At 41.7% G+C, this 27803-nt stretch overlaps 1 protein-coding gene across 4 annotated transcripts in view; it reads left to right on the top strand.

Moving 5' to 3' along the window:
• Positions 1-27803, top strand: part of pde10a (phosphodiesterase 10A) — a 71869-nt gene that overhangs the window by 25524 nt on the left and 18542 nt on the right. For 2 of the 4 annotated variants that reach the window (XM_050070594.1, XM_050070592.1), the window contains exons 1-3: positions 168-553; positions 13885-14016; positions 27149-27177. In XM_050070594.1, the coding sequence (XP_049926551.1) occupies positions 490-553; positions 13885-14016; positions 27149-27177 (225 nt within the window). In that variant the 5' untranslated portion in view covers positions 168-489. Of the gene's footprint in view, positions 1-167; positions 554-13884; positions 14017-27148; positions 27178-27803 lie in introns of those variants that run through there. The other 2 variants (XM_050070590.1, XM_050070591.1) reach the window with 1 other exon arrangement.

Below are 27803 nucleotides of genomic sequence, written 5' to 3'. Positions count from 1 at the left end.
CACAAAGCAGAACCACACAATAATGCAGCAATTGGGCTTTTATTCTGAAAAGTAGACCGGAAGTGGTGCTATATATTTGTAGCTGACTTGACCCTGGCGCGCTCCTGTCTTTCTCTCTCTCCCCGCGTGTGTGTGTGTGTGTGTGTGCGTGTGTGTGTGTCTGTGTCTATGCGTCGTCGTCTCCGCTCCCCCAGTCTGCTGCTGCACATCCACAGCGGAGCCACCACGCCGAGGAGGCGGGCCGACTGTAGCTACACCTCGGCCAGCGGTGCTGGGTCATAGCGCTGGTGGAGGGGGCGGGGGGCAGCACACTGCTCTTCTTGCCCTTCCTAAACCGTGCACAGCCTGAAGCATCGAGGACAACCATCACCTCAACGCGTACTGGAATAGTTTTGGGTTTCTGTTTTTTGCCCGAGACGCACGAAGTTGCAGCTGCAGAGGCGCACTTTTCTCCGTGGCTCCTCTCTCCTTTTGCGCTCACAATCCGACATGGAAGATGGTCCGTCTTCAACAAGCTGTTTCAGAAGGTTAACGGACTGTTTCCTGGGTGCAAGTAGGTATTTTTGACCAGCTCTGTTAGAGACTGAAACTAGAATAAAAACTGATATTTACGCAAAAATATGGAAAGCTTTAATGTGCCTTAACAGGCTGAGAACATTGACAGTTTTCGGTCCTGCAGGCGTGCGTTATTTACCCATGTGTCTACTCAACTTTATGAATGACAGATTGATAGCTGATCTAGATGGGTGGGGACTTCACTGGGGGGGAACAGACAAGACTGCAGTTAGGAAAATGTACAGTGTGTCTCGACAGTCCTTTTTTTAAATAAAATATAGAGCGGGTTTATGAATGCCATCTCTGGTGTGAGCTGGCCCGGTCTGTCATGGAGGGGACACTCAGCAGTGCTGCAATAAGACATGGCATCAAGAAGCGAAGCGAAGTGAGAACAGAAAGTGTTTACTCTTTAAGGATAATAAAATTAAAAAATACTCCTTTAGAAATGTGACTTCAGCCTTAATATTATTATAGAAAAAATATTATTTTACGAACACATTTTTCCAAATTTATTGCAGTACTCCTAAAGCTTAAAATATTTATATAACATTCATATTATAAGATTTCTTATCCCATAGCTGCGATAAATAATAGAAGTCAAATAAAAATAAAATAGTAAATGTGTCCTATTAAAATTCATTATGGCTTTTATGTAATTTTTTAAATGTTATTTTTATTTATTTTATAATAATCAGAGGTATCCTCCACAATTTTGAATTATTTTTAATGAAAATATATATATATATATATAGAGAGAGAGAGAGAGAGGCATTGGAGACAGCATGAAAATATCTTTAGTGAATGTATTTGTAATTTCTTTTTTTCACGACGTTAATTATTCACCTATATTTCCTCAGCATATCTGTGACACACAGTGGTGATTTTACACTCCTTAATTATTGCATATTTTGTCTTTCTATCTGTGGGAACTTCTGCTTTTGAATTTACTGTAATTCATCACGTCTGTGATTGTAACTTACACTGTCTGTGTGCCACATGAATAACTCCGTCAGTGGCTCCAGTTGTTTAAGTGGCACCTCAAGTGACCTTTAGTGGCAACCCTGTAATAACAAGTTAGCAGTTTGGGGCCTGGGATACTGACGGATGCCAAAATACACACATAGCAGTAAACTGCAGTCATGGAATGCATTATTGAGGTACAGTATGTAGGTATCCCGCCCTCACACTGACCAAAAAAGGACAAGAATTTGAGGTTTCACAAAGCTTCCTTGATTTTTGAATGTACAAAACAACTGCGTCTAAATGAATAATTAACCATCTTATGCTATTTTTTTATTACTGTACACAAGTCATTTACAAATAAGTTGAGCAGAGAAAAAGTTAATCATTGACCGCCTGCTTCCACTTTTGATATAATCCTCATTGTGTGTGAGTATCATAGCTCACATTCATGCTGTAATGTTTTACTGTACAGCTGTCAATTAATCTGGGTTAAATGTAGGATTAATTTGACACACTGTTTGCCTTCTCACTGCATGTTTCCCAGCGAGCGGTTTGGGATCAGGGAATAATATGATTATACTTTATCCAAGACTTTTTCTTGTTTACATGGGCTGCTTTTTACAAATTTTAGACGTGATAGCTGATGTTAAATGTGCCCAACACACACTAGTGCTATTTCTTAATCTGGCAACTGCTCTCATGTTTATCCTCCTATCATCGCCTGTCCCTCCTGAAATGGGACTGGTTGCTGGACCGTCCAACAGTTTGTAAAGACAGCGTGCTGGCTCATTCACTTTCCGGTTGCTTGTGTAATTCCAAGCTGTGAGATTTTATAAATAGCTGTTTGTAGCCTCACGTTGCTGGAAAATCTATATGCGTGTTTGTGTTTGTTGTTTGTGGATACTTCTGGACAGTATCAGAGGTCAGTCTGGGTCAGCCATAATGTGATCTCTCAGGCATTTTCAAACCCAATTGGTTGTCGACGAATTGCTTAACACAGTGAAGAAGGCTGCATTGTCAGGCAGGAAGTGCTCACGCTGGACATTTCCTGCCCCACCACATGCCTTCTCTCTCACAGCGAGTGAGGACTCCTCTCAGCGCAGGCACTGAATATATACATACATCTAGAGCTTGATATGATTTAATATGAAAATTAAAGCTTGATTGAAATTTGAATGGCTAAATCATTCCAGGCCGGGCTGAGCACATGCCAAATAGTCTCTCTTTGTGATTTGTCTTCACTGTTTATTCAAACTCTCTGGAAATTCAAGCCAAAGAAAATTAGCTTGTCATGCAGTTTGAACCCATTTTACATATCAAGATCTGTGCAGGACTGGATCAGTGCCAGGGCACAGTGCACGGTCTGAGCGGTGAAACAGATGACATTCTCCTCAAGGCGTCCGTTGACCCCTCGTCAGCTTGTCGTGGGTTGGTATCTGAGGGGATGGGAAAAGGCCACATGCGTGTAGATTTCTTTACAACTTGTCCTCGTGTCAAGGCTCATAAAGGAACAGGGCGCTGGAGAAGACGCACAGATCTGTGGTTCTCATTACCGGGTCCCCATTGGCCTCTCTGCAGAGCGGCTGCAGAGTTCAGCATCAGTCCAGATGTGGAGTGGGGAACATGACCCCTGATCACTGATGTAGCTCTGGGGGGGGGGGGGCAGAGGCAGCGCTACATCAAACCACCAGTTGGGGTGAGATGTTAACTCAAAGGCTGCAAATCCAGATTTACTGTTCAGGCTCCCTTAGCCCTTTTCCATACTCATGTACTGACTTGGCTTGACTTGATATGTCATCAGTCCTCAGCATCTCCATTGAAATTGCGTCTCTAAATGATGGTGCTTTTGTGCTTGTGAACCAAAAGAACGTCTTGTGCTGCTGTTGTTTTACACCAACGTCTGCTGGATGTCCATCTTCTCCAACATTGCAACAACCCTCCACTACTTCTTTTTCAACCCAATCACCAGAAAGAATATTGGTATTTTAGGCTTCTGCAAACCACAGATACGTTACATTTGCAAGTTATTATGTAGCAAAAACGTTAAAACTTTACATTTTAGCAGTGCTGTGGTTCACGAGCGGTTAGGTTAAGGCACCAAAAATCAGTTATGGTAAGGAATGTTGTTGCTCAAATTACCCAATATTGGTGGTTGATTACCACTTGAAAAGCAGTGATATATCTATAAAAAAAAAAGCTGCTTTTCATGCCACTATCACGTCAAGAAACGATGTGATGTCTTGGTAGAAAACAACCACTTTTCATGGCACTATCCTTGCTGGAAAAAAAGCAGTGGATCGTTTGGTGCTTAGACGGACGCTGGAAACACAGCTGTGACTCACTAAATCACAGCTGGTTTTGTTGTTTGTTGGTCTAGAACTGGGTTGCAGTGATCTGCAGCCATGTCGCTGACATGCCATCCACCATCCCCTTCACTTCCCGATGACAAAGTCAGCTCATATAGTAGGTCACTTTAGAAATGTTGATATGACACGTATGAACTTTTTTTTCTCCAAGTGAGGCAATGAAATATTAGCCATTCACATGATCCAGTTGCATGTATGTCATGCAAGAGAGACAATAAAAACAAATGAAATGGTCAGAGTTGCCATGTTGACATTTCAGGTGTGTTGTCTGATTCACAACATCAATTCATGCATTAAGTAACACAAAAGAAACCGTTCCTTAAAAGTTGCTGGTAGCTGCTGGTAGTCTTTGAGCAGCACAGTGAATGAAATTATTTTTTCTCCATCAATAGCCAACTATTTACAAATTATGCATCACTCTTCTGGTGGTTTCTTTATTCATAATGCATTTTATTTAAACATGTCACTGAGTCGTCACCGAATGTTGACACTGAATAATGATGACAAACATCACCGCAACCTGCTTAGAGGCCCAACTCCAGAGATGGTCAATCTCGGGTGCATAGTGACATGACTTGGGGCATTCAAACTGGTGATGGAATCACAAATCAATGCGACATGGTTTGACTCAGCATGGCCAAAAGTGCAGATGGAAAAGCCCGACCTGTTGTAGGCTGTGCGCTCTACCAACTCTGACTGTTGCTCGGGGAAAGCACAAGAAAGTTCTGAGCTGATAACTTGAAGGTGAAGGTTGACCTACTGTGTGTCTTTAACTGCTGTTAGAGTGCACTGCTTGCCTGTGACCAACTATTAGGCTGCGGATCAAGGGACAAGCCTTATCTACATCTCAGTTTGCCATTTATAGCCCTTACCCTTTACGTCTAATGACCTGGACCATGGAAGTGGAAATAATGCAAATTACATTTCCATGGAAATCTCCCCGTCTCGCTCTCTTGAGTGTGAGGTGTGAGCTTGCATGTTTGTGCAGCGGTGTTTGTTTTCACCGTGTGGGGGCGTATCTCCTGAAGTCATCGAACTGCAGTTAAAGTCCAGGGTGAAACAGCGTTTTCTTAATTTGACACCTTTTCACCGACTGACTATTGATTTAGCCGCACCAGTCACCTCACCCTTGGCTGCTGTGGAATGTGGAGAGTGTGTGTTCACCTGCATACACACACACACATACCCAGGTTCACCGGCACAGGCTCGATGAATAAATGAGGTGAGCAGTGGGGAGAGGAGTCAAAGCGTTTTCATCTTTGGTGTTCGCTCTTTTTTTTTCCTCCTTGCCGCACACTGAATGTCAGTGTTGGACGCTGTGCTCCAGCCCTCCCAGAGATAAGATAAGAACCACATGCTCTTCCCACCTCCTGGCAAGGGAGTCCCAGGCGGACCTGCTGACGCACGCACCTCCCCTCCCCTCCCTCCCCTTTCCTGCCTCAGCCTCATGTCAGGAAAGTGAAAAGTAGTACCTTGGCAGCTTGCCCTTGACTCTCTGCCAGAAGGAGTGCGCTTCAAGAGAAGTGGTCTTTTCCCTTTTTCTCTCATGTGCATTTTTCATCTATGTGTTGCAGAGGAGGAACATCTTGCTAAACATCAGCACCGCCGGGGTCGGCCTCTGCTGTTGACATTGCCGCCCGACATCATTTGACAGGAGCACTGAAGACACACGTTCACTTCTGTGCAGGCACTGTCCCACAGAAAGCTGACTGCTTCATGGGAGAGAGAGATGAGTGATGGAGATAGGGTGGAGCTGGCTGCTGTTTTTAGCAGCTCCTGAAATGTTCCTTTATCTGCATATGTGAGTTTATTGTTTCAGTTAAAGCGATGCTTTCTAGTCCCTCCAGGAATTTGCAACCTTGCATCGCACTTCTTGCAGTATTTCAGCAAGAAAATAAAGTTACTCAAATTTTGCAAATGTATCAGATTATATCCCTTTTCTGCATGAAACACTGGTAACCCAAATAACAGCTCAGGTCAAATGAAGTCACACCCAACAAGCTTCACCTGCCAAACTATTTGTAACTGTAAACCATTTTATTTATGGGATGTATTATGATTGTTAGGATTTTTATAACCAATCATACTTTTTTAGCTGTGAAGAAAATTTTATTATACAATTGCAACATAAATTTTCCGAGCTGCTGCTAAGTGCAGTCATTTTAGGCTCTGATGACAGCAGACAATTCATTTTGATCATCCATTCCCATAATTGTTTAAAGAGTAACTCAGCACCAGGCTGACCACACCCAGCATCACTGCTGGGCGTCTTCAAGAGAGTTGCACCTGTAACCACACCCAACAGTGATGTCACGGTGTCCTGGTGTACAACATAGACTGTATAATTATTATAATAATTATTTGATGATGTAAAAATGGGGATTGATGTTGTGATCGACAGCTGTGTGCTCCCGATCCATTGTGGCTGCTCTTGATTGGTCAGATAATTGTATAGGTGGGAACTTGATACCCACGTACATGTAAAATAGAAAGTAAAACCACCCTGCGGATCATTCTGGCTACTGATAATTGTCAACACAGATTTGTTTGAAAGCTCCAAGGCAGGTTGAATTTTATTTGCTAGCAGAGGTCTGTAACCTGACACCAGTACGGTTCACAATACAGATTATTGCCAATGTTTATCTCAATCATATCGGTCATGATAGGAGAAGGAGGAAACACAGGAAATAGGCACATATGCCACAGCCTGACCCACCTGGCCTTCATGTTATCGATCCACATGATGGGTTGTGTCACTATAGCATTTTCAGAATTTCTGTTTGCAACATTGCGTGGTCGCAGTGAGAAAAAAGGGATTTTGGGGATTGACTCGTGGCTCTGCGGAGATAACTACTGTGCAGACTGGCTCCAAATGACACCATCAACACAAGGTGAAAGCGGCCCAAGTGAGAAGTTCAAACACCGGAGGCTGAAAATCTTCATCCATTTTCTGCCACTTTACACACTAAATAATTATCCAGTGAATAAAAAAAAAATCAGGTTAAGGGATGATAAAAATCATGCTTTTACCGACAGCAAAGTTCTTGTAGGGTTTACAAAGCATACCTCATAATATGTGGATGAGTTGTCTCTCATCACAGACAATTATGTTGAGAAATTCATAGTTTAAAATAAAATCAAGTTAAAAAGAAATAAAAGAGGGAGTTGATCAGCAGTTGAAGATGTCCTGTGCAATCACCATCTCTGTTCCTCAGCTCTCAGATGAAGATTGAAGTGATGACATAGTGGGCGTTGCATGAAAGCAGAGACAAAGAGAGGTGGTGGAGGCTTGAATCAAACGAAATGTAAATTGGAGAATACGGACAGACTTGAGGATACAGAAAGAGAAACGAGGCCCTTTCTTCACAGGGGTTTCTTTTCCTATTCTCTGAAGGAGCTTCCTATAAAAAGAAATACTCAGGGGCTTTCCCTCTTATGTGTCATTGATAAATGTTGCTTATTATGACTTTTGACTCATATCTGACAGCTCACACAGCTGATGGAAAGCTGAGGTTTCATTGCTGATGCTTGTTTAAGTTGCTATACTAATACAAAGCATGAAAGAATATTTATTTAAAGCATCTTTTATGATGGTGTGAAATACTTACAGCATTTCACAAGCTCTTACTTTTCTGTATAAAATCAGACCATGCCTGATGCCTGAGATTCCATATTAACACCACAAACTAATGCAGACACAGTATAGATACGCAAGCTGTCTGTAAACACATTCCCCGTCACACAGGAGTGTGCTCATACAAAAACTTGGATGTGAGAGCGCAGACATCCAGACAGACTGTAACTGGTTTGGCCTTCCCTTCCCAGTCCCAGGGTGTGGTGTGCTGTAGTCAAGATAAGTGTTATGCAACAATACCTCACTGAACATGAACTCAGGCTTCAGTTTTACACAGGAAGCCCAAGTCTGAGTCAGGCACTAAAATCTCTGCCAACTGGGCTTCAGCCACTCGCAAACATGCTGCACAACAAACTGCTTCCCGCCTATACATTTGTGTGAATGAGCGCCTTCATTTTGACTCAATCTCATTTAAGCGCAGAGGAGGGAAGCAAATTTCCTCAAGTGCTGTATTCAAGTACAATTTAAGGTGTTTATATTTTATGCTATACTTCTAGTGCTATTACATTTTAAAGGGAAATATTGTACTTTTTACTCCACTACATTTATCTGACAGCAAATAAAGATTTTACCCGTTATTATTAGTAGTATTTATTTTTACTTTTTGGCTCATGACATCAAAGACCGAATGGCAATGACGGCTGACTGTTGCGTCGCCTCACATCGTCTGTTTCTTGGCCACAAAGTTGAATCTGAACACACTGCAACGACTGCAGCTGACGTCCAACTAGCATGTATGTTCTGCGCCTGCATGAGAGGAAATAACTGTCCATATCAGCAGGCAGCAGTAGTCTGTATTCGTCATCCAAAAAAGGGAAACTGGACAACCAACAGGATGGATTCAAGATGCTAGTTAGCACATTAACAACACAACCCAGTGTTAAAGGAGCAAAGGATATTTACTGTGCACTGGAGAACATTAACCCAAACAATTACGAACCATTTTTTCTGCTAAAGAGGTCAATGGCTAAAAACATAATCTTATCTAATATAAATAGTTTGTTTTTCACTTATGTTGTTTGCTTTTCTCATACCTCCTTCTTCTTCAGCACTGAGCTGAACTACCAATCAGAGTGATTTATTTCACCAATAGGCTCTGCCGTTTTTGATGCTGAGTCTGCTGAATTGGCTGAAAAATAGCTGGAGGGGGCCAACCTGTACCAACAGTGCAGGACATACCACAGAAACTAGGGGGACAGATGCTGGCTTGCTTGACGCTGACCAATGGGCGACCATCGGCTTGGTGTGTCAGGTCCCTTACAGAGAGTAGTGTCCAGTTGGGCCCCCATGTGACATTTTTATGTTAAGTTGCCGATACTTTTACCCAAGTACAGGATCTGAATACCTCCTCCACCGCCGTTTGAGCATAACCATAACCATAAGTAAATGGAAATAACTCCCTGCCACAGTCTTTGCGCAGCCTACAGACAATACAGTATACAGACAATTTAATGTTGTAAACATGGGAAGACAAAACTGAAATTTATCTTATCTTGATGACGCCATTGTCCTCAGCAGTGTTGGCCCCAGTGGGAAGGAAAATTTTACTGAGGTAAAAGAAATAAACTCTGGTCAAACCAGTGACCGAGCGTTTGCTTCTACCACAGCAGTCTCTGTCTCTCCATCCTGATTGAGTGAGCACATGTGGTTCCCAGTGGGGTTAACCATTCTGGACCACAGCATGTGGGACAGATCTGGCTGCACCTTTGATTAGCCGTCGTAGTCGCAGGCCCAGGACACTGACGCATATCCCACAGCTCTGAGTGTCACTGCGGTCACATTAGTTTGAGCTGTGGCTCGAAAAACTTCAGGAGGAATCAGAGGGAAAGTCTGTAAGGTCGTCAGAAAGTAGCAGGAATGTTCAGAAAAAAAGGGCCATCAATCACCATCGTGCTGCAATATAGTGGCTGTTGGGTCAAGCTAGTCATTCCTCTGGCTTCTTTTTCCAGAGCCCTTTAATAGAGATTGACGATATTTACATTTTTGACTTTTCCAATAAACAGTGATTTCTTTTTCAGACTGATATAAATACTCAGTTTCAGGTTCATGCTTGTATTTAAGGTTTCTTGTAGAACACATGCTTTACTGTCAAAAATAACCTTAATTTTCCTCATACTGTCTGCGCTGGAACACCTGTATTCACCCTCTGTCTGAGACGCTCAGTTTTAGCGCTTGTCTCTTTAAACCCCCTCCCAAAAAAAGCCCAGTCTGCTGTGATTGGTCAGCATTTCCAGGTCTTCCATATCTGCACTCTCAGCATGTCTAATCTGGGGTAATGACTGTAACGGAGTATTGTAGCACTTTCTACCTTGAGAAATCACCAATAAAAGCTTCTAAACCAAGCTCACATGTTCCCTGACGTTAGCATGTAGCTACATTTAGCAGTGTAGGCTACGTAATATAAACACTTGCAAAAGCGAGCCTGGAGCAGATGACCATATGTTGTCACTCACTGCTTCATCCAGCACTCACTGTATTTCCTCATTACCGGTGACACAGATGGAAGTCTGTGTCTTGTTCATCCTCCACACCGCGAGGTTGCATGCTAACATTTTTCTGAACAAAATAGAACAGGCTGCAGTTAGAGTCTTTCTCCATGGGATATTTAAAAATAGCAGGTTTGTACAATCTGTCCTTCTCAGGCAAGCTCAGGGTTTTGGTGTTGCCATAGCCCACAGGAGCAATGCTCCGCCACGCTTTTTTTTTTTCTCCAAGTGAGGATTAGAATATATACAGTTCACATAATCCGGTCGAAATGAATATGTAAAAGCTTGAAGATCCACTCATTACTAAAAGTGTATGTCATATAAAAACTAAAGTAATGGTCACAGTTGTCACAGTGAAATTTAAGGTGTGCTGATTGATTCATGCCGTCAACTCATGCATTGAGTAACATAACAAGTAAACGTTCCACCTTAAAAGTTGCCGGTAGTCAGCCCAGTGAATTCAATTATTAAACAAAACATCTTTTCATTTTATAGTTCTAGTTTACCAATAAAACTCTCCATGGTATGAACAGTGGTTACATGAGCATCAAAACCAGCCACAACTCAGCCCTGAGCAGAGTGACCGTCCGCTATTGACCAGTCAACGGACTGCAGTGATCACAGCTCCACCTTTTAGTACCAGATCTGTGTGCTAGGTACCCCAACAGAGGGGGGACCAAAAATGGGGACAGTATGGAACGGTTCCATTGGTACTATCCATAACTTTTCACAGTGGAAACAGAAAAAAAGTGTACCAAACTGAGCTGTACCATGCTGCACTGCTCGGTGGAAATGGGGCTTAAAGAAATCAGTCACAAGCTGACATCACCTTTTCTCAAAAGTAGAAGAAAACTCCCGAAACAGAGTATTCAGAGGGGTCTGAAGCCTGAGGACTTCTACATACATTTACCTCAGTATTTGAAACTTTGGCTACGTTAAACATGAACATCCGAAATTGTAACACTATATATATGACAGAAAATAAGAAAAAGCATATCAGGTCCCCTTTAATGTGTCTAACTGCCATCAGTGACCCAAACTTACTGTGATGCTTAGAGCAGATGCAGACACTGCTTTAGCAGGATCTGTACCGATTTTTTTTTAATATTACACCGTTTTAAATTGTCTGCACTCACTGAAAGAAGTGTTTTCATAATTCCAAGAGATTAATTTTACATTTTCAAACATCTTTGCTCTGCTCGAGAGGAAGTCGACCCTTAAGGCTTTCCTGTCATGTGCGCTGCCCTCTATTAATGCATCATGATATTGTATTACATTGTTAAATGTCTTCCCTTTACGCATTCAGCTAATGAATCATCATCACATAGTTTAATGGGATATGTGTGTGATAGTCTGTATTTTTCTTTTTGTCAAAAAATACAGTGAAAAGACCAAAAACCAACCAGCCTGCCTGAAATAATCTCTAGAGCACCAAATATGTGTTAATCCGCAGCTGAAAATAGTCCCCAACAAATGCATTATGTGCTCCTGTTTGAATAATGATTGATAAAAGCTGTAATGCCCAGCTTTTCTAGAAAACTATCTAGTATTTTTTAAATTAATGAAAGCATGTATATAGCATGTTTTTAGATTTATGTCTTCAATAGGAGCAATTGGTCTTGGAGGTAACAGCCACAGACGTGTTGGGGATGTTGGAAAGTGTTGGAAGGTGGACTAAGACTTTGTAAATTTTGGTCATTTTATGTGATAGTTCACAAAAACATAAAAGTAAATATGGCCAGCTTTATCCTTTCAGCAACTATACTGGTCTCATACTGATTAGCTGACACATACATTGAGCTCCCTGCTCTCATGATGCAAGTTAAAACAAACATTTGTTCATACTTTCCACATTCTTGCACTTTTCAAAATTCCAAAATTCAAGCGGAGCAAAAGTTAAGGGTTGAGTTAGGGGTCAGAAACAATGGCTGTCATAGAGAGCCGTAGTTTGCTCTTTGTTTGCCAATAAGGCTTCACAAACTCTCTTTTTCTCCACATTTACCAGTGCCATTTTATCAGCCATTACATGGTCAGTGTAAAACCCTAACCACTGCAGCTTGTTTGTGCCCCATGGAAATAGAACATTTGACTATTTTTGTTCATGTGCACACATATGATAGCTAAATAATTTTCAACACAAAACCTGTATTCATAAATTGATACAGCCTCCTTGTTTTTTCATTTTTTTGTAGTGTCACTCATCACAGTGCCTTCTTTGTGTTCCAAATAGGACAAAGTCGTAAGGGTCTTTTGCAGCGCTCCCATTTTACTCCTCTCTGTGTGTCTGTCTGTCCCCTGCAGCTCCTTCCACCCCCCCTTAACTTTCTCTGATTTATTAAGCTGTATTCTGCCGATGTGCGTCAGAGCTGGCCAGGAGTCTCGTGAGGCGATCCACTCCTGAAGATCTGTGTCTCGTGTCTGGACAGCATCAGACCGCAGCGTCCTCCACCCCCCCCCCCAAAACTTACCCCCACCTCTGTTTGCCTTATTTGCCTGCAACCACAAGCCTGCTCGCCCTACACACACACACACACACACACACACACACAGAGCAGATGATCCATCGTAACTGCAGATCAAATTATTTGTTCTGGGGGAATAGATCAAAGGTTGTAGGTAGCCGCTCAGACTGTTTACCAGGAGCACTTTGATTCTAAAATTACATTCAAATTCAAAGTTATTCCTCAAATGCAAATACTTTTTGTGGACGTGCAACACTTACCTGCAGCTGGATGCTTCTAACTCCTGCATCTGGTTTTATTTTGTCATCTGGCACAGCAGTCAGGACTGTGCCACCCTCCACGTACGGTTCTGTCGTCCACAAGTAGCCATTTACTATCCTCATATCAGACAGGATTTCAGAGAGACACCACTTAGTAATATTTTCATGCCACGTGTGTGTATATTTGTGCGTCTGACAGCAGAACACCTGCCTCCCAGCTGCATGTCCTCCTGTGATTCATACTTGAGGGCAGTCTACACAGATGCTGCTGATAACCAGACATTTCGTGAGAACTTGAAATAAAATGTAAAAAAACAAACAGGGCTGTCTGAATACAACAGCCTGCTTTCTACTATCATCTGATAATAGATACGATTGTGTGAGCCATACCATAAAATGTAAATTTAACACTGCCATGGGATTTGTTTTTCTTCTCTAGAAGTTATTACTTTCAGTTGCAGTTTGTGTCAACGTTGAGTTCACGGTCTCATGACACGATGACGTCTCATGGCTGAATTTAGACAGCTACAAGTCTTTGTTTTAGACACACACTCCATTTGCGTGAGTGACCTAAACATGATGGTTTCCTAGTGTATCATGACGGCCTCTCAGACGCCAGCGGGTGTATTAAAAACAACTTTCCCTCAACGATGGTCTGGCAAATGGCTTTTTTCCCTGACAACAAAGACAGTAAACAGCAGCACTTAGCGAGCTCTCAAGAACCTAATTGCCTATTAAGCACAATCGAGTCCTCCTTTATCCTGCTGCCTCTGTTGGGGGCTCCTATCCCTGGAGACACAGCTTTACAGTAAACATACGCGAGCTAGCCCGGCTATCTGACAGCTTTAGCTGGAACATAGGTGCTGTTGATGCTGCTCTCACCTCGCAGTGAAAAGAAAGAGATGACCTTCGGCTGTTTCTAGCCTGTGCATTTGTTTGGGTGACTGTCGGGAACACTGTGGGCCTTTGGCAGAGTGTCATATGACGATATTTCCGTCCTCTTCTATCTTATGATTCTCTCCTCCATACTTCTCGAGCATTGCCATTATTTTTGTGCAGCATCTCCCAGCATTACTTTCTAGTTTTACACTTCGCTTAGTCATAAATAAAGATGTGTAGTGCATCAGCTAAAAGACGTTTTGCTTCTGTGCTCCTCAGGCTTGACAGATGAGAAAGTGAAGGCCTACCTCTCGCTGCACCCGCAGATGCTGGACGACTTTGTGTTGGAGAGTGTGAGCGCAGAGACGTTGGACAGATGGCTGAAGAGGAAGACCAGCAGCAGGCCTGCAGGTATACCCACTCCCCCCACCCACACACACTCACAGCGACAAACATGGAAACACACACACACATGCTGCAGCTCTGTGGATCACTCTGACATAATGATTGGATCAGCGGATTCCAGGATATTGAGTTGTAATTTCTGTGGTGTTTTGCTTTGGTTAAATGTTTGTACTTTTTAGCTCACATAATCTCAGATGAGTTTCCAACTAGGCAACCACAAATACAGGCTGCAGCCACGTCCGACATTTGCATTTATTGCACTGAAAAAGTAAAACCTTTTCTTATAAAGACTAAGGAGTGTGCCTCTGCGGGTTGTATTTATTATCCCGGCCATTTGCAGTACAAATCACTCATCTTCACATGTGTCTCCTTTAATCGTCAGTGTGTGTGTGTGACAGACAGAAGAGAGGGAGAGGGAACGGGCCTGTCGGGTGTTTACGGGTCATTAGATGTGTTTGAGCGGGCTGAGTTGAGTCTGTGCCGTGCGCTCCACACACAGCGGACTGTTTCTCAGACCAACCGCATCCATCAAGGGCCCACAGGGCTGGCACTCTGCCCAGTTGAGCTGCTGACGTCAGAGGCGACCTCCAGAGACATGCAGCCGGCTGAAGGGGGCCCAGGGGAGGGGTAGGGATGGTGGTGGTGGCGGTGATGGTGGTGGGGGGATTGCGCTGGCTCAGGGTGTGGGTGTGTTGAAGTGAAGGGGGAAACTGGCGGAGGATGAATTTGTCACATTTTGGAGCTGCTTTCAACATGAGGTCTACAGACAGTCGTTTTCATTGCTGCAGTGCAGAGACGTTGATCTCTCAAGTCTGAGCCTGCATTTGAAACAGTTTCCTGTACGTAGTATATATATATATGTGTGTGTGTATGTGTGTTTAGATTGTAAGGCACAAAATAGAGGCCCTCATGTGAATCATTCTTGCTGGCGCCAAGTAGGAACTAATTTCACCCATGTAGTTCAGGTCAGAGCAGATGAGGCCGATGCAAAGAATAACACTGATTCACAAAACTTCATCACAGAGCAGAAACGTGAAAGACTTAGACTTACGTTTCCGTGTTTTCATCGGCTATCACGTGACTTGTAGTCTAGCTAACAGGTTGTGGGTATAAGCCTGTCATTGGACACCTTGACGGTAACATGCCGCATGTGTGTGTGCTACCATTTTGAAAATCCTGTAGCTACGTGAGACTAGTCTCCCATAGCCAGAATGTTGATCTGGATAGATAACTATTCACTGATCAATGATCCAATATTATTGATGCAAAGTAATAAATATCAGTACATATCGTCATCTTAAAGATACGGCTTTATTTTGAAATTCCCATGGCACGTCAGTCTCGCCATTTCCATCCAAGCACATCTCCTTCCTTAACATTCAAACAGTGCTAGCAGCACAGCGCCAAGCAGATAATGGCAAGCAACCAAGACAAAGACAACAAGGACATTTACTGATTTTGTCTCATATCGACCGCGGGGCCTTGAACTGAATCGAACTGAAATGTTATCAGGACAGACTTTGTTATATCAGCAAATATTTATATTGTTGGTCAAAGAATGGATATAATATCATATGGTGATGAACCTTGTGATTTACACCTAATAGCCACACCTATCTTCACACTTCGTTTAAGCGCTGTGCGTGAAACAACAACAATGGTCTCCAAGCTAGCAAGCTACATGCTAAACCGTCTTTCAATGTTTTATGTTTCTTTTGCAGAGATTTAGCCATTTTAATGCCAGGGCTCGCCTACCAACATGTAACTGTTTGACCAAATCAAGTTCACTCCTGACACTATTTTGCAAGACCACCGTCACTGCACTCTGGGCTTAGCGCCAAAGACGATTGTGATTGGTTTAAAGAAATACAAACGACCCAGAGTGTTTTTTTTCCCCTTTGTGCAGAGTTATGATGGGTTCAGCCAGACCTTTGTCCAGTGCTGGCACAGTTAGGTCTGGTTATGTGAGACTATGTGACTCATGGCACTAAATTCCCTCAGCGCAAAGGTTAAGTTTTATCAGCTCTTAATTGATAACTCTGGTTTTCCCATGACTTTACAATAAATAAGAACCAAATGAACCACTTTGTTTACACAAATTACATATACTTAACATGACAGCTGGCTGTTTTTCAAGGCATGTTTTAGCATTTCATACAGAAGAAAATCAATTTGTATGGACTAGGAAGTGGCTTGAGTTATGAAGCCTGTTGCAGTGAACAAGTTCAAAACGATCAGAACCATAAGAGCTGATTGATGTGAAAAGTCTGCTATGCGTTACCACACAGCCGCAACATGTCTTTGACAAAAAACAAAAGCAGACATGACGTTCATTATGATGGATTGCATGTTTCAAGCAAGTTTCAAGTTTCAGAGTTGATTCTCATGTTGTCCGGAAATGCACGCTAATGGCTGAGTGCCTGGAAGGTAGAAAAAACTGTCTAAAGTGCAATGAAATGCTTTAATGCAAACTGTATAACTGATCCTCTAATAGGTGTAAAGCTCCTAGTAAAGTGGTCACACACATCGATTTGTTGGATGAGGACAGTTTTAGCTCTAACAACAATATTTTTTTATGCAGAAACATTATCAGGCACGTACTGCAGCTTTTGCTCTGTTGAAATGAACAGCTGTACATTTAGCTGTAAAGAATATTTGCCAAGTTTGAGTGCATACTTCTAGTTCTCATTAAGAGTCATTACTTTCTGATTAATGTAGGTCAGAGTGGGTGTGCAATATGCTGCTCTGCTACAAGCATCTAGACTTTTGCTCTCACAAAATCCCTGCCAGTGAATGTCTGATTTTTTAAAGGTTTTCTTGTTTTATTTACATGTTTTCATTTCGTTCATCTATTGGATAGTAGACGGTGGAGATAACTGGAAATAGGGGAAGGGAGAACAAGATTACGACCACCAGGGTGCCTCTGTTTTGTGAATTTTAATCGTGTTAGATTTGTTTTTTGTTTCTGTCTTTCATCTAAGTCTGCTTATGACTTTGCCAACTTTAATTTGTAAATTGATTTTGCGATCCTCGACGTTGAAGCAAATGCTGTTTTGGTGAAAAGTCTCTGTACACTCTGCTGGTTATTATGAAACTAGTCTAGCTCTCAGGATGTAGACTGTGGGTATAGCCTAAGCGAGATTTATGCACGTGCAGCAGACCCTACGCCGTAGCCTACACACGTCGCATACACCATTGTGAGCACTTATACCTGTGCTGTGGTGTGTCTGGGTCACTCTGCAGTTACACCTCCAAAACAGTAGTCGGCGGCAGAGGTTTCAGTGAAGTGCTGCAAAGTTTAGTTGATTCAAAACATACATTAAGTACACAAATTGGCTTCACTATAACTGGCAGCATTCACAGACAAAGCACTTGTCTTTTGCTGGACACATTTTCCCCACAAATACAACATGCTAATGTTATTAGCACAAGTCTAGGGCGTTCTACATTGTATAAATTAGCCTAGCAGCTAGCGATCTTCTTCTCCTATAAAACCAGGGACAACAGCAACATTTAACAAAGGTAATGATACATAATTTGGCTCCATTACAACTCACAAGGTTCACTGACAAAACAACTCATATAGGCTAAACACATTTTCCAAACAAATACATGCAAACGTTATTAGCACAAGCCTATGGCACTTTACATGGTATAAATTAGCCTAGCGACAACTAGAGATTTCCTCTGCTCATATGAAGCCAGGATAAATCCGGAAGTATAAATCCCTGAAGGATAAATCACACACAAGGCTTAAAATAGTATTTTTGTTGAGGCTATATTGTCGTCACAATTTATTGTTTCTTATCTGTGAAATAAGAGTGAATAAAAGCTTTGTTTCCACTGAGGGAAATGGTTTCAGCTTACAGAAATAGTCAGGAGGTCTGCGCCGCCATGACGTGTAGTTACATTTCAGGGGAGATGCATGTCAGGCTACTGTGTAGGTTACAGCGTAGGCTCCATTCAAGGCAGAAGTATAAATTCTACATTAAGCCTGTCATTGACCACTTACCTCAGAAGTGTGTTAAGGCCCATTTATACTCCATTTACGTACGAAAATAGAAACCCCTGTTTGAAACGTTGTAAACGTCACTGCGCTCAGATATTTGTTCTGCTTTGACCACCCCAGACCTGAGTTGGTCTTAACCAAGTTGTGTGACCACAACTAACTAATCGAGAGTACAGAAAAATATTCAGTCACTCATTTTGTGCAGTCGGGCTCTTCTACTCTACAAGAGGCGACTAGACACAGAGTGAAAGCATCAGTAATCAGCCCGACAGCTCTCTCATTATGTCACATGTCTCTTTGTGTTGATCTTTACATCACAGCAGTAATATCACTGTACAAGTCCACTTCCTCTGTTTGACCACTGTTACTCTGAAGCCTTTTAGTGACGGTATCAACACTAATGACAAGCACTGTCTAATTTCTGGATCATCGTACAGCCTGAATGGTCTCTGTGTTGGGAAAATGGCTGGAATCTGACTTGTAGATTTATTTGACATAATTCTCCACTTGTTTTTTAAAAAGCTGCACCTCTCCTGTCTATATTGTACTGATAAAAGCAGCTGGTTTATTCAAAAGATGCATTTCTATGTCCATTTTTGCAGTCACCCTTTTTAGAGATCAGATTGATCCAACACTCTTTATGAGTGCAGCGGCAGCAGCGGCAGCAGGACCTGTCATCATGTGATCGTCACTGAGATAACCACTGCTTCCTGGAAGCAGTCCCTGCAGCCAGTCCCGTTCTCACTTATCATGTGATGGGCTACATTGGATTACAAAAATCAGTTTGTCTGTATGCTTACACGCAAGAGTGTGTGAGTGTGTTTGTGCAAGTGTGTGTGTTCAAAGCTTTTCTGCGATTCCAGAAAACGCCTGCACATTTTCACACTTGTTATTGCTTTGGATCTGTTGTCTGGTTATATTAGTGCCCTGTCATAATAACTGAATTACAATTTTCTTGTTTTAGGTTTTTTTAGTCTTATTGTTTATTACTTTATCGCTTCTTACAGTAAATGTATCAAGATAAGGCTTTCAAGACAGATGGTTGTGTGTATAACGGAGGGGATCGCTCTTACAGCAGCTTGTTACTGAACACACTGAGCCAAATGGGATTTCCCAGAATCCCCACTTGATGTCATTTGACCATCACACCTCTCTTGACCAGTGTCCCACTGGCAATGTTTTCTTCACACCACACACTGTCATGGGGTAATTAATAAATCCCCAACCCTCTGCTGCTCCCATCCAGTGGCCCCTCATTACTCATGTGCCTTTTGCAATGTGCGCGCACACACACACACACACACACACACACACACACACACACACACACACTGTGTATATGCTATGTCTGTTAGGCTGAAATGTCTGTGCTCAAACAAAATTGTGAACGAAGGCTGGATTAAGTCTGCAGTGCAAGGTCTATGATTAAATTTAAAAAGTCTATGATTATTACGATAATTTTGCTACATTTCTTTCCTTCCTTCCTTTGTATACAGTTTTTACATTTTGTGTTTCATTCATATTGTAATCACACATTTCGTCATTTCTTATATTTAAGTCGGAATCTGATCTAGGACTGCAACTCACAATTACTCTCAATGTTGATTTATCTGTTAATTATTTTTTCAATTACTCACTCTATTAATTAAGTGTCAGAAAATTGTGGAAAAAACATTTTATATCTCCAGATACGAGATCACAACTTAGGATGACTTGTTTTGTCCAAACAGCCTTAAGAGATTTAAGTTAATTCCTTGTTAAATAATATAAAACTGCGAAAAGTAGCACACACCCATACCCATGTATGGAGCCCCCCAAGGCTCACTGCGTGGGCTTCATTCACTTATAGATGCGTAGAAACCTTCATACTGTGCACAAAAATAAGTGCACATGCAAAATTACTGTCGGATTCATGACACTTGCACACCAGCTGATTCTGCTCTTAACACCGTGCCTATGTTTGTGGATCGGAATCATCCTAAATTCACAGGGCCATGCCAGCTATCTGCAGTCAGCATACTGCCACACCCACATTTCTCTATATAAGGAAATACTTTTACCCAGAGCTGTATCAGGGAAAAAGTGGTGAAGTTTTACTTCACATATATTAAGGCCCTGACACACCTGAGGCATGGTCAGTCGCAAAATGTTTTGCAACATCTTGCTACAGTTTCTTGGTTGAACAACATGTTTCCTTGAAACAATGTGAAACGGGCTGTGAGGTATGTTTTCTCTCATTTGGTGGGTGTGTCAGAGGAGTATCCAATCAGCAGTGACGTATATATATGTAAATCACTTTTTTTTTATCATTTGCTTTGGCAATATAAACAAATGTTTCCATTCCAATAAAATCCCTTTGAGAACCCCGCCTTATTAAAAGGAAGTGCACCTGCATAACACAACAGGGTGTTTCATGCACTAACATTTCTGTTTAAATAAACGTTTTGCTAAATTTTTATTGAGCTGCACGCCTCCCAGTGTCTGGTGTCAGTGAGTGTCTGTGAATGTGATGGCAGTCAGAAACAGCTAAGTTGTTCGTAACTATATTCATACATGTTCAAACATGTTGGTCTCTGATGTGCTAATAATAGTAATAATAATAATAATGATAATAATTATAATAGTAATGTCATGGCATTAAAACCGGTGGTAGCAACAATTAGCTAAAACCAATGGAAACCAAACTGTTAAATGTCATTATAGGCATTCTCACATACTCCACTGTAAGCTAGGTCTAGGACACTTGACTCATTTCCATTTTTTAAGACAGCCAGCAAATTTTGCGTTCTCTTGCAATACTTTTCAACGTCCATTTTTTCAGAGCCATATGTCTGTTTCCGCTCAGCTGCTCCCAGCACAACACCCCAGGCATGGGGCATGGTTATGTAATTAGTGAAAGTAAACTTAGATCACATCAGCTAATAACAAAGCTCATTCACTGACGCTGCATGTGTGTGGGCTACTGTAGGTTACAGATGTTACGATAACAAGATGACTGACTCGGGTGCACATTGTCAAACAGAAACAAAGATACACTGCGGGACATACGTCACAGAACTAACATGTATATACATGCAACCTGCCAACTGATACTGCTGGTATGACAGACAATCTGTAACGCTATCTTGCCAGAGTGACATCACAAATTACATGCAGCCTGCATTTAAACGTTTTTATGTCTTACCGGAAAGTTCACTATCAACCACTGCTGTGTTAGTTTGTATACTGCAGTGAATTTATTTGTTTAATTATTAATTTATGAATTTATTGCGAGAGAATGCAAAACATATTGCAAGGGAATGTAGGGGAAAAAAACAAACACATTCAGTCTCACCGTGACCCTTTGGTGACTCTTTATCAGTATACCAAAAAATATCTGTCTTAAAGATTCTGATAATTGTCCTAAATTTACAAAAACTCCCTTTTTAAAAAAAACAGGAAGTCTTATTAAGATCTCTATTTAAATTGAAACCTGCATACAGATAAACATAAACAGCAAAAAAAGAGTGGAGTACTACTGTGTAGGTAAACAGGGAGCTCGTCACAGAAAAAGAATACTGCTGCAGGTTGATGCAGGACAACCACTAGGTCGACACGTGTTGACCGCTGAGTCACTGCTAGCTGACCGTGCTGTGGGAAGCTGTGTATCCGTGGCGGCAGATCAATAAAGCGCCCATCATGTATCGTGCACGTTAGACCCAGCTGACTGAGGGATTTTTTCCCCGGTGAAAGGCCTCAGGCACGAGGCTGCTGATATGTTCTGGGTGCTTCTCCAAATAATTTCTCACCATGTCTCATCAGTTCAGCAGAGACCTTTGTGCTTATGTGAACTGAAGGCTCTGTGTGTGTAAAGTCAGACAGACGTCCACTGCGGTTTCCAGAAATCACCGGAAGGACTGTTTTACAAGGCTGCATTATTGTGTTACAAATTATACGATTAATCATTATTTGTACAAATTTCAAGTTTTTTTTTGTTTTGTTTTTTTTTTGTTCTTTGGGACCTTAAAAGATATCAAATCTTCCCCACTTTTTTCTGGGCGGTATTTATGCAATTGATTTATTAAATAACTTTTATTAAATTATCAATCATTTATTAAACTAACAGCAGTAGATCTAATTTTCTTTCTTGCATCACTCCCCGCAATGTAGCAGACACCTCAGGAAGCAGTGTAATCAAGTGTGAGTAACATTTCGGCCGCAGCAGTGGATGTTTTCATCTAATCTTTGGATTAAATTATAAGTAGACTATGGCCCAAGATGAATTTTAAGAAATATAATAGACCTACAGTACAGTCTGTGTATGCTTTTTTTTAAGTTGGAATATTTTATTTTGATGTACAAAGTGATTTGCAGTAAAAACATGTCAGACTGATGGCTGGTCAAGCAATTTACTAAAAGATGACATAGTATAAAAATGCTCAAAATATACTGAAATTCTTCTCAGACAGTAATTTTCTTTGTGACAGTTTGAATCTGCACTTTTTGTCCTGGATTATCCTGGATATAAACTGTGTCTGCATGACCCCTTGTTGCAGACTCTGATGTGTATCTGATGATTTTATTGGCTGCACCCTGACAGAAATCCGCATCAGCTAATGGGGGTGGGTTTGTTTTGTTTGTTTTTTGTCTGCGGCACAAATGTCCCACACTGATGCACAAGCTTTCATTACACAACATGAAATCAATATGTGCAAATTATTTGAGAAGAGCTGATGTGCCACAACAGGACTCTCTGTGAAGTTATAAACATAACAAACATTAAATCATGATTTATGATTAACAACAATAACCATACAGCCACAATCCGTTAAAGTTGTTATTCCTAAGATTTTATGCAGGACTGTAGGCAATAAACAGAATCGGGACATACGGTACAGTACGTGTTGACGTTATAAACAAAACCTTCAAAGTAGCCGTACTCACAAAGCATTAGTTTGCAAGGTAGAGTAGCGCCACTGATACATGTCGCCTGGACATCCCGGTGCTTCGGGAAAAGTTTGAATGGAACAATGACGTTACCACAGGAGGTCTGTTCAGCCTCTGCCGCTTTCAGGAGTTGCTAGACAGTTTTGTTTAGTGTTCCCTGCTTAGTGAGCTGGTAGTATATTTTCTAAGAATATGTCAGCCCTCTTCCCCCTGTGTTTACTAAAAGCAGCAGCAGGTCCCTGAAAATATGGGATGGCATTCGAACAGGCTTCTGGTCTCTGTCCCTGCGCTGATGGCTGACCACATTGTATGGTGATAAAACACACAGACGTATACACACACCTGTACATGTACCTTTCCTCTCGGCCCCAGGGGAAGCTGTATCATTAGGGTAAATCCCCAGACACACACCTGATGAAACAAAGATGTTATTGTTGCAAAACTGGACAGGCAAATTGTCAGTTTTATTATATATTTGGAGTCTGTTTTATGTTAAAGGTGCTGGATGTCTGAAACGGCACAGTCCACACATTTTCTCCCCCACTTTTCTTCAGCAAGAAACAAGAGCATAGCCTAACATACAGCACAGTATATTCAAGACATTTTTTTGGTTTCTATGAAAACCAAGAATATGATAGCCATGCTGAATGTGCACCTGCTGAATGTGTGCCCGGCTTGGCATGCTTACTTTAAAGAAACTGCCAGAGCTGGTCCACTGGCTCAGCACACCAGATTTAAAGTACACTTGCTTTTGCATCTCTGTGGTTCCCAGAAACAGGTACATTCTGCATGTCACCTTGCAGGGCATACAGCCTGCAAGTGCATCCGCTTCCTGTTACTTTTTGGCTCCTAAGACATTTTCAGTGTGTGGACACAGAGCTCAGTGCTCACCCTTTGGTTCCACTGGGACTGCCGCAGAGGAGATGCCAGCAGAGGTGGTTTGCCAGACTGTAATTGGACCTGCAACACCACAAACAGAGGCTGCTGAATCGTTCCTCCAGGACTTTGAGTACTGGGGGGGAACCCACACGCCCCAGCAGAGGGAATACCTCTGGGAATGGGAAGATTCTTACATAGGACGTAGTGATATGAATGAAATAGTAATGATATTTGTCCAATGTAAAACAAAGAAACTGATGTTAAATGCAGTGGATTGTGTTCTACTCTTATGCATTACATCAGACTCTTCTCAGAGAGCATTATATGATCATATCATCAGCATAATATTTTACTAATGTGGTATGATGTATCAGTGTTGCTGGAGTCATTAGCACTGCAGCACCTTACAATGATGGTGACTGGCAGTAATGTGTTGGTGAAAATCAGCAACTGCACGATGGCAGCCTCCAACAACAGGTGGAGGATCAGGAGGTAGAGCAGGTTGTCCACTAATTGAAAGAACGTCGAAGCCTGGCTGTGTCATTGGTGTGTGAGTACGTATGAATGGTTACCTAAGTAGCAGATGGCACCTTGTTTTGTAGCCTCGGCCACTAGTGTATTAATGTGTGTGTAAATGCTTGAATGTGACAAGTGGTGTAAAAGTGCTTTGAGTTGTCGAAATACTAGAAAGGCGCTACACAAGTGCAGGTCCATTCACCAATTCTTTTTCAGTTTCTGCGTCACCCGTTGAGTCGACCAGGGTGTTTGTGCTTTTGTCTGCTTGCATTTGGTTTTGAACTGTCAGTCCTGACCTATCCTTCGCCTCCTCCTCTCCATTGAGTGCTCCCCCCGAAGGCGAGGAGAGAGAGGTGGGCTGTGCTGCTTGTCCCTTCAACAGTCTAGTAGGTTAGGGTTGTCTGAGTGCTGAGAGTTCAGGTCATGGAGGAAAAAAATCTTTTAAGACCACTCAGAGCTTGCAGTTGTCCAGGCATTCAAACATGTTGCTATCAGACAACACAGACACCAATTTATTGGACATACTGTTAACTATAAATTAAATAATCTGGTGAAAAATCTAAGGAGTGAGCAGTAAATTTTCTTGAAGGTCTTGCAAAGTCTTTTTCATCTTTATATCCAAACCAGGTGCATTTAAACAACCCTCTACATCACTTACAATATTATATATACTGTACAAATATTACCTATATTACATCACACTGTATAAATATCAAATTGATACATCAAAGATAAGCAAATAAAAATTGCCATAAAATTTAAGTAAATGAAACGCAGCTGTTGTACTCCCATCTCCTGTTACATTCAGTTCATGCATTGAATTAAGGTTATGATTAGGTTTATCTATCTAATTTTTTTTAGCAATATTTTCTAATAAGTATTCAATGACTGCATCATAGTGTTAAAATGAGTGGTGTAAGGCTGCTCTCTAGTAGTATATATTAAATTTGGACTTCTCTCTAACAGGTTAGGCTGTATTTGTACAAATTTGTTCTTAAAAGGGTTTCATGTCCGAATATTTTTGGCCTCAACACGTCATTATAAAAAAAGAAATTCTGTCTGTATTTCTCCCTTTTTTCAAAGGGGTTTGAAGTCTTTTTCATGTGGAGCTCTCTGTCCTCTGATTGACGTCATGCCCGGCCAGGGGTTCACTCTAAAATAGCTCTCATGGCTAAGTTAGGAAACTCATAGCATAGTGGAGGAATGTTTAAAACAACAAACAATGTAGCTGGCTGTAATTTCTGTCTTCGCATGTACAAAGGGGTTCGTTTCAAAGGAGGACCAGCTCGAGTCAGCACTTCAGTGAATGTTTCTAAAAGTTTGCCCAGCTTTTTGCATGGTTTGATCACATGAAACGTTACCAAAGAGATCTAAGCAGTTACTGTTCTCGTGTGCTGTTGACCCCGTGTGTGATGAAGAACCGCTTGTAGCTGTGTCAATGGCTTTATTTTCATCCCAAGTAGCACTCCCAGACCCACTCCCAGACTATAAGTCCAGAAACTGTTGTGATTGGCCGCAGCTTTCATTATTATCACATACTTCAGTGTCTACGTCCAAAGACAATAGTCATATGTCTACTGTCTCTCCAACAGCCTGAAATCACACCAGGAATTTGCACTCGAAGCCACAAAATTTTGCACCTGTCAACTTAGATTAATACGTCTCTTAATTCTGTTTTAAAAGGAACATAATTTAGGCAAATGTCTCCCTGCATCAAAAGTGGATGAAATATTAATCCATATTTTATATTAATGCTGAAGACACTGCATGTTTTTTGGCATTTGCTCATTTACCATCCACCTGACTATTGTCGTATGGACAACATATGGTTTTGTTTACTTGCTGCTTGTCATGTTGTGCCTTTATAATCCATCAGTCCACTGCAGAGTGTCCACCCAACAGCTGGCCAGATTTCTGTGTTGCTTCACAGCCTTTTTATGCAGACAAAGTTGATTGTTCGTTTTTTCGTATTTGTCTTTTATACTTGCATAGTCACACGCACTTGGCATTTAACATTTAACCATTTAATGAAGTATTTTGCTCAGTGGCACATTGCCAGGGGCTGTGGGAAAGGAAAGAGTTCTCACGGACAGTCGCATCAACGCACATCCTTCTCTAATTGCAAACAGCAGCTTATTAACAAACAACAATTATATCAAACCATGCTCTCTAATCAATATTAAAGGGACAGTTCATCCCCAAATCAAAAATACTTATTTTTTCCTCTTATCACCAGTGCTATTTATCAATCTAATTTCTTTAGGTGTGAGTTGCCGAGTGTTGGAGATATCGGCCGTAGAGATTTCTGACTTCTCTTGAATATAATGGAACTAGATGGCACTTGGCTTGTGATGATTTAAGCACCTAAAAAATTACAATTTAAAAAAACTCAACAGCAATGTCTCTATACAGAGCTTACCCACCAACTACAAAATATGTATTTTTGATTTTGGGATGAACTGTAGCCCAACTACAGTATGTATTTTGCCAAACAACAGCCACTGTGGCCAAAAGTGATAAGTAAATATAGATGTCAGAACATAGTGTAACAGCAGGGAGTTGTCAGTAAAGTTAACATTAGCTAGTGGATATACCAGACCAAGTACGCTAGTGGCAAAATTCCCAAATTTTTCATTTGTGAAAGAAAGAATGTTTTACTTTGTCTTATGCCATCTACTTGTTTTGAGTGTAGTTAAGCCTTGCAGAATCAGTCAACTAGCCAGCTACAATGATATGGCTGGTTCTGATCCTTCTTGGTTGCATCCACCTGATGTATTTTAACACTGTGTTAAATTTTTCTCTTCACAGATGACACATCAGCTAAAGAAGTCAGCAGGGTAGGTTTTTGCTTGATTTTATGTCTACATATTTATGTGACAGGGCGCATGGAGCTTCTCTTTATAAATTAACACACTGTTGATTAGGGTTGGGAACGATTAACCGATACGACCGGATATCCAGTTTGACAAGCGAGAGATACGGCTACGTCGGTAGCAGCCTCCTCAATCGATACGAATCAGCCATGAATCCTTAGATGAATCGATTGTAGAGTCATGGATTCGGGTATCGCAAGACTAGCAATCGGTTGACTGGCTTTAACAGTTTGCATCTCGAAAACAACGCGAGAGCCGGCCCAGCGGCATGCTCTGTAGCAGGCATTACTGACAGCGATAATGGATGTAAACATCAGCGCCAGCTTGATCCGTGGAGATGAGGAACAGAAGCTAATGCTGGTTTAATAAACCAGGGAGCAGCCAAGCCGCAGCAGAAACTAAAGGCGAATCCAACCGGTTGTGGGTTGAATGCGGGGTCACAGACACAGACAGAAATACGTATTCCTGTCAAATACGGCGGTGCATGATAACGGCTTACCGGCCGGCGACCGAGAAGCCCGGCTCCAGGTCCAAGAAGTCTTCGTCGGTGTCATGACTGCCCAAAAATACCAGCCAAGCCCTGGCAGCAC

The sequence above is a fragment of the Epinephelus moara genome, chromosome 19, assembly GCF_006386435.1.
Source record: "Epinephelus moara isolate mb chromosome 19, YSFRI_EMoa_1.0, whole genome shotgun sequence".
In the NCBI taxonomy this organism is placed as follows: domain Eukaryota; kingdom Metazoa; phylum Chordata; class Actinopteri; order Perciformes; family Serranidae; genus Epinephelus; species Epinephelus moara.
Note: the sequence above shows the minus strand (reverse complement) of the source record. Positions and strands in the feature narration are given on the sequence as shown.